An 8072-nucleotide genomic window follows, 5' to 3' on the forward strand; every position below is an offset into this window, starting at 1 on the left:
TGTAAGATTAGAAATATAGTTCAAATTGAGTTAGATATAGTTGAACTAGATTAAGATGTTATATTATTGACAAAAACAAAAAATATTAGAATTTTAAATTTGCATTTATGAGTAAAAGAAAATTAAAAGTATCGGAAAGATCTACTCGATTATATAGCTTCTATATTTTTTATATGGCATAACATGACATGCAAAAACAATTACTAGTAATAAAATAATGAAATGATTTTTAACATGATAAAGTCCAAATAAGTTGTTTTAATGAGATGTAATATAAAATAAAAAGTATAAGAAACTTCTAATACCTGCATGGCCTCCCAACTTTTGAAAATCTAACGTTGAATTATGATGTTATTATATACACTGCTAAAGTCCTCAATTTTAAATCACAAAAATTATAAAATCATTTAAAAATAATTCTCAATCTTCTTTGACTTTTTTGCCTCCTCTTTTTTTTTAAAAAAAGACTTTATTACTTTCCAGCCACTCGACCGTTTCGGTAAAAGACGGCCCGTAGGATCCCATTAGCTCTACGGTCCAGATCACTCGACCGTTCAAAATTTAAATCCTCTTTTTCCCCCTAACCCCAATGGTCTGCTTTTTATCATCTAAAGCAAATATTGCCGTTGAATGAACGCCCATTCATTTTCCTCAAATCCCCCAAACGGACACACTTTCTTCTTCAATATCATTTACAAATCCGCCATAACTTTCAATGGTTTCTTAAGAATTTTTCTTCTCAAACCTTCATTTTTTCTGTTTCATTTCTGGGTTTTTTTGGGGAAATTTACAGGCTCTGTTTGTTTGTTTTTTTTAGACTGAAAAAATGGTGAATAGGGCTTCTTCTCCGTCGTCTTCTCCGGTGAAGATAACCATCTCTTCGGGTAGTAAAGGCGGTAGTGGAATTATATCGATGGGCTTAACGAGTCCGATTTCACGTGCTTCAATTTCGAATAACCCCAATTCCCCTCTCAGTGGCAGAGGAAACAGAGCCTCTAGTGGTGGAAACCGCCGATCTAGTGGCGGCAAGTTCGTTTCAATGTCGAAAGATGAGGCAGTTGAAGAAAGTAATTCGGAGTTCGTTACTTACACTGTTCATATTCCTCCAACCCCAGATCACCAGTCAATTTCCGACTCTCAAACGAGCCTCCCCGAGGACAACGCTAATATGGGGAAGCCGCAGAGGAGCTTCATTTCTGGTACTATTTTCACTGGGGGTTTCAATTCGGTGACTCGTGGGCACGTGATTGAGTCACTGGCGAATCCAACCGAGCCAATCAAATTGGGGCTTGTTTGTGGTATGAAGGGATGTGATGAGGCTTTGGAAGGGAAGACGATGGTCCCTTGTGATTGTGGGTTCAACATTTGTAGGGATTGTTATTTGGAGTGTGTTGGAAATGGCGGTGGCCGTTGTCCTGGCTGTAAAGAGAGTTACACAAGTGTTAGTGATGATGAAGCGGAGGACCAAGCTTTGCCGTTGCCTTCAATGGCGGAGGCTAAGCTTGACAAAAGGCTGTCTTTGGTGAAATCATTCAAAGCCCAGAATCATCCACCGGACTTCGATCATGCTCGATGGCTTTTTGAGACCAAAGGGACATATGGCTATGGAAATGCACTGTGGCCAAAGGACGGCTATGGGTTCGGCTCAGGGACAAATGGTTTCGAGCACCCGCCTGACTTTGGAGAGAAAAGCCGTCGGCCTTTAACCCGGAAAGTGTCTGTTTCTGCTGCCATTCTAAGCCCATACAGGTAAAATTTTTCAGCTCTAGCTTGTTTTCATTTTCTGCATTATTTTTCTTCTTTTACGCTTCAATTTTCTGCATATCCTTACATCTTTCTGTGATTTTATTGATCATTTTAAGGTAAATGAGTTTAGGATTGATTAGATATCCTTATTTTTATTAATTTTATTGAACTACTACTGCATACTGCCACCAATTCCAAACAAATTCAAACCTTCTGAGTCGACAATCAACATTTAGTTAGTTTGATTTATTGTGTTTGGTTTCCAAAGCCTTCTGTTTCTTTTCGCAGATTGCTTATTATAATTCGTCTAGTGGCACTTGGTTTTTTCCTAACATGGAGAGTTAGACATCCAAATCATGAAGCAATGTGGCTGTGGGGAATGTCTATTACTTGTGAACTCTGGTTTGGATTATCATGGCTATTAGATCAGCTTCCAAAGCTCTGCCCAATAAACAGAGCAACTGACCTCTCTGTTCTCAAGGACCGATTTGAGTCCCCGAATCTTCGAAACCCCAAGGGTCGATCCGATCTCCCTGGAATCGATGTGTTTGTATCCACAGCGGATCCTGAGAAAGAACCTCCACTTGTGACAGCCAACACCATTCTCTCAATCCTTGCTGTGGATTACCCTGTGGAAAAATTGGCTTGTTACTTATCAGATGATGGCGGTTCTCTCTTGACATTTGAAGCACTTGCTGAGACAGCCAGCTTTGCAAGAATCTGGGTTCCATTTTGCCGAAAGCACGGAATTGAGCCGAGGAATCCCGAGGCCTATTTTGGACAGAAGCGTGACTTTCTTAAGAACAAAGTGAGGCTTGACTTTGTTAGAGAGAGGAGAAGGGTGAAGAGAGAGTATGATGAATTCAAGGTAAGGATTAATTCATTGCCAGAGTCTATAAGGAGAAGATCAGATGCTTACAATGCCCATGAAGAACTCAGAGCCAAAATGAAGCAAAGGGAAATGGGGGGCAATCCTTCAGATGAAATCAAAATATCAAAGGCAACTTGGATGTCTGATGGCTCTCACTGGCCTGGAACTTGGGTATCAGGTGAAACTGATCACTCTAGAGGGGATCATGCTGGTATAATTCAGGTAAGTTATTTCATTTTTGGAATTGTTTGCAAAATCTTGAAAAGAAGGCTAACATGTTTTGTTTATCTTTTAACTGCAGGCTATGCTAGCCCCTTCTAATGCAGAACCAGTTTATGGTTCAAACGTAGATGGTAAGAATTTGATTGACACAACAGAAGTGGACATCAGATTGCCAATGCTAGTTTACGTGTCTCGTGAGAAGCGGCCGGGGTATGATCACAATAAGAAAGCCGGGGCCATGAATGCTCTTGTTCGAACCAGCGCAATCATGTCGAATGGGCCCTTCATTCTAAATCTTGACTGTGATCACTACATATACAACTCCTTGGCTCTAAGAGAGGGGATGTGTTTTATGCTTGACAGGGGTGGTGATCGGATTTGTTATGTTCAATTCCCGCAAAGGTTCGAGGGGATTGACCCAAATGATCGGTATGCAAATCATAATACTGTATTTTTTGATGTGAGCATGAGGGCTCTTGATGGGTTGCAGGGACCTATGTATGTGGGGACTGGCTGCATTTTCAGGAGGACAGCTCTGTATGGATTTAGTCCTCCTAGAGCCACAGAGCACCACGGCTGGTTCGGTACTCGCAAATCTAAGTTGTTACTAAGAAAGTCGAGGGTATCAAAGAAGGAGGATGACGAGATGGCAGTTCCAATCAACCGATGTGGTCTAGATTGCGATGATGATGATGCAGACATTGAGTCCTTGCTTCTGCCAAAGAGATTTGGAAATTCTACTTCTCTTGCTGCATCAATTCCGGTTGCAGAGTTTCAAGGAAGATTGCTTCAAGAATTGCAAACCAAGGGCAATCAAGGTCGACCGGCTGGTTCTCTTGCTGTGCCCCGAGAACCTTTAGACGCTGCCACCGTTGCAGAGGCCATTAGTGTTATTTCTTGCTTCTATGAAGACAAGACAGAGTGGGGCAAACGAGTAGGATGGATCTATGGCTCTGTAACAGAGGATGTGGTAACTGGCTATAGAATGCACAACAGAGGTTGGAGATCAGTGTATTGTGTTACCAAGCGTGATGCTTTTCGAGGTACGGCGCCGATCAACCTGACTGATCGGCTTCACCAAGTTCTTCGGTGGGCGACAGGGTCGGTTGAGATCTTTTTCTCAAGGAACAATGCGTTGTTTGCAACACGTAGAATGAAGTTCTTGCAAAGAGTAGCATACTTCAATGTTGGGATGTATCCTTTCACATCTTTCTTCCTCCTTGTCTACTGCTTCTTGCCTGCAGTTTCTCTATTTTCAGGGCAGTTCATAGTCCAATCCCTAAGTGTAACATTTCTAATCTTCCTACTTGCCATTACCATCACATTGTGCTTACTCGCCATCCTTGAGATCAAGTGGTCAGGCATTACGATCCACGATTGGTGGCGAAACGAGCAATTCTGGCTAATTGGGGGAACGAGCGCCCACCCGGCTGCCGTGCTACAAGGCTTGTTGAAGGTCATAGCAGGAGTAGACATCTCATTCACATTGACATCCAAATCAGCCACACCAGAGGACGGGGACGACGAATTCGCCGACCTATATATGGTAAAGTGGAGCTTTCTGATGATCCCTCCCATCACAATCATGCTGGTGAACATGATTGCCATTGCAGTGGGAGTTGCAAGGACAATGTACAGTCCATTCCCAGAATGGAGCAAGCTTGTAGGGGGAGTATTCTTCAGCTTCTGGGTTCTGTGCCATCTCTATCCTTTCGCCAAAGGGCTGATGGGACGCCGTGGCCGAGTCCCGACAATAGTCTTTGTTTGGTCCGGGCTTCTATCGATCATAATTTCGCTGCTGTGGGTTTACATTAGTCCTCCTTCTGGGGTAGAAGAACATATGAAGTTTCAATTCCCTTGATTGAATTTGGAAAATGGGAATCTCCTCAATTTCCTGTTGTTATTGTGGGGAAGTAGTAGTAGTAGTAAGTATAGATTTTATTAGATTGTATGGCTTATTGTTTCATTGGTGTTGATGGATGGATTCATGTTTTGTGTTGGTAACAACTTAGATTGGATTTTTATGTAAGCCCCCAACTTCTCATTCTTTTTATACGTATAGTGTCCTGAGGAGAAGACCATACTTCAAGAAAACTGGGCTCTCTGTTGATTTTTTTTTTTCTTTTTAAATGTTTATTCTATGCTTAGTGTGAATGGAAGCTGGGAAAATATAGAATTTTGTTTAATGTAAAACTTCTACAATTGTGTGTTAGGTATGATTGTGTAGAAGTTCATTAAACAGAAACAGTCGGAGATAAAAGAGAGAGAAAAAAAAAACACTTTGGAAGATGAGGTTCGGTGGCAAACTTGTAATGTAGAATTAAAATTATGTTTTTAAAATTGTAAAAGACATTCTTGAATTTTGAATTTTGGTCGTAATGAGATGTTTTACTTTTGTAACCTAAAATTAAAATATCGATGTTTATATTTCAATTTTACGGATATATCAATAAAGTATTTGATATCGACGAATATTTCTACTGTCCCTTATTGAGTCACGTGAGAACAAGAAAATTTCTTGTTCGGCTGATAACACTAATTTTCTTTCACAAACCTAAAAAGACAAGGAATCTCAATGGAAGAAGTGAAATCTACGAAAGTAAAACCGATTCAAGATAAAAATTTGATAGAAAACTTGGAGGAGAAAACATCACATAATTGAGTCATGTGGTAAGGTTTCCTTTCACTCAAAACTCTATCAATTTTGGTATTCATGTTAGATTTGATGTCCTAAATCTCATATATCTTGTAGTTTACTCGTGAGAAAATTTGCTACAGTTTGTAACAAATTATATATTTAATAAAATAAGAGGTATTTTATTAACACCTTAATTAAATCTAATAAACTAAGATCCAAAGTTATGTGATGTCACTTGAACAATATGGGATAGACATACAAGTGATTCATGTTCAAGTTATAAGTTAAAAGGTCTGTAGTAAATAGATAAGATTGGGTGCGTTATCTTGGTAACACAACTAATACGACTTACTTTGTAATTGTTACATGAGTTGTAAATGTTACAGATAATATGAGCCATATGGTTCATGTGGAGAAATGTGAGTGGGAATATCATGTATAAAAGGGTTTATACAAGACCAAATTGCGAAATGATTGGTTTCTCTTTACAACACTGTTACTTGAAGAAACCAACCTTTCACTAGGATGACCATAGGTGACTTGACCTTAATGTTGGTTGGGTGAGAGTGGCCAAGTTAGCCGACTCAACAAACCTATCATTTTGGAGAATTATTTGAGTAGGGACCTGGGAATACACTTATGCAAGAAGAAATTCACTCTTTCTCGATTATAGGAAAAGTAGATAAATTGCTCATTTAATAGCTGATTTTGGGTCTTGAACAATGAGACCTCAACCTCTCACGGACTCGAGAGGTGTTAGTTTGTAGTTGGACTATAAACTATTTATTCACTAGAGGAATTAGTAGTATTTAAGGAGTTAGATGTAACTACAGGGGTAAAACGATATTTTGACCCAGTTGTAGTTATGATCAATTTGTGAAGGGTCAACTTACTATTGATTTGATTATATCCATGGACATATAAATATATCTGCAGTGCGAAAAGTGCAACTATTGGTCTTTAGTGGAGTGACTGGTTGTTAATGAATATTGATTGATTTAATTAAAGAGTTTAATTAATTAATCTTATATCAATAGAGCTTTTAATCTGCGAGTCCATAAGGTCCCCTATTACCTCGCTAAGGATAATAATGAGGAATGATTTGAATTATTCAAATTACGTAAAGGAATTTTATATTAATATGATTAATATATAATGTATTCTGATACATTATAGAATATGGTTAATTATAGATATATTCTATAATCCAAACTGCATAAGAGATATATGAATGAGATTCAAATATTAGATTTATATGAATTGAATTCATAAAGAAATATATGCATATAAACATGTGATATTTATATAACCCTATATTAAATATAATTTATTATATATTTGTTCAATTTATATGTTCATTGATTAATTAATGGTTAGTTAATTAATTAACAAATGATGGAGAATGGAGACTAGTATAAATATGTGATATTTAATTAACTGTACATTAAATATGATTTGATATATAGTTATTTAATTTATATATTAATAATTAATTAATAGTTAATTAATCAATTAATCAATGATGGAAAATGGCAAAAACTTGGAGAAATGGTTTTTCATTTTGTGAAAAGAAAACTTAGCCTCCATTCTCAAATTCTTTCTATTCTCTCAAGAACGTTCCTCTACCTTTCATTCTCTTTTCCAAGGTGTTAGAACCCACACATCAAGTTCCTTGGAGTCCTATAGCATAATGGGTGGAGTCTTTGTTATTAAGAGATTCAAGGTTGGTTGGTTGCAAAAGAGAGGAAAACATGAAGAAAAGGGGATCTTTAAGGGTGAGTTTTCTTCTTCCCTTTCTTCTCTTTTTTTTCGTTAGGAGCATGCTTAGGCTTATTTGAATGTTTATCCTTTTTTATGAGATTTTATTTACTGTTTTTATGTTTTGTAAAATCTTTTTTCAAAATGCAAGGCGATCACACGTTTCCGTGGGAATCCGATTCCCTTCAATTGGTATCAGAGCCAATTCTTGCAATTTTGATTTTTGATTTTTAGAAACAAAAAATAGAGAACATGGTGGGTGCTTTTGTATACTGTTTTCATGAGATGAGTACTTTAAATTTCATTTGGGTATTTTTGGCTTAATAAATGTTTTTGGTATTTGGCATATAGACTCATTTTACTTGATTTGATCATGTAAGAGCCTGTTGTTTTTTGGCATTTTTATTGTAAATCGAGTCTGCAAGTCCGTGCTGTTCATAGCAAAAAGTTGTTGTGAAAAGAACCTGAAAAAACAAAGACAAAGCAAAAAAAAAAAAAAAAAAAAAAGGAGAGAAACAATGTAGTGCAATTTAGTTTTTCACGGATAACTTTCACAAATTTGTCGACTGCTGAGGTTCTAACTGTTGGATTGTGATGATGAAATGTTGAATCGTCGTTTTGAGCTCTAGTTTACCGGCCATCGCTGTCGAACATGAGTAGTTTGTTTTGTTTTCTTTTAGAATTTTCTAAAATCTAGGGTCTTAGATTTTATTTGTTTATAATTAAATCAGTATAATTCAATTATATTAAGGGAAATTCTTATAAATAGAAAAATCTCAAAAATATTTAGTGTAAGCACTTTTGGAACCTTTTGCTATAAAGTGTAGATATTTTTAA

The 8072-nt window shown here is 37.3% G+C and overlaps 1 protein-coding gene across 1 annotated transcript; it reads left to right on the plus strand.

The window, feature by feature from the left end:
• Positions 1 to 532: 532 nt before the first annotated feature.
• CSLD5 (cellulose synthase-like D5) lies at positions 533 to 4933 on the plus strand. The gene is made up of 3 exons (XM_039047058.2): positions 533 to 1749; positions 2035 to 2839; positions 2919 to 4933. Exons 1-3 carry the CDS (start codon positions 827 to 829, stop codon positions 4698 to 4700), a joined length of 3510 nt encoding a protein of 1169 aa, XP_038902986.1. The 5' UTR covers positions 533 to 826; the 3' UTR covers positions 4701 to 4933.
• Positions 4934 to 8072: the final 3139 nt, after the last annotated feature.

Source organism: Benincasa hispida, chromosome 11, assembly GCF_027475165.1.
Source record: "Benincasa hispida cultivar pf3 chromosome 11, pf3_genome.v1.1, whole genome shotgun sequence".
NCBI lineage: Eukaryota > Viridiplantae > Streptophyta > Magnoliopsida > Cucurbitales > Cucurbitaceae > Benincasa > Benincasa hispida.

Bases quoted from the DNA above. Each gene is read 5' to 3' on its own strand.
- CSLD5 (XM_039047058.2), top strand. From the start codon at position 827: ATGGTGAATAGGGCTTCTTCTCCGTCGTCTTCTCCGGTGAAGATAACC. The intron at 1,750-2,034 runs GTAAAATTTTTC...TTCTTTTCGCAG, and splicing joins GCCATTCTAAGCCCATACAG to ATTGCTTATTATAATTCGTC. The intron at 2,840-2,918 runs GTAAGTTATTTC...TTTTAACTGCAG, and splicing joins ATCATGCTGGTATAATTCAG to GCTATGCTAGCCCCTTCTAA.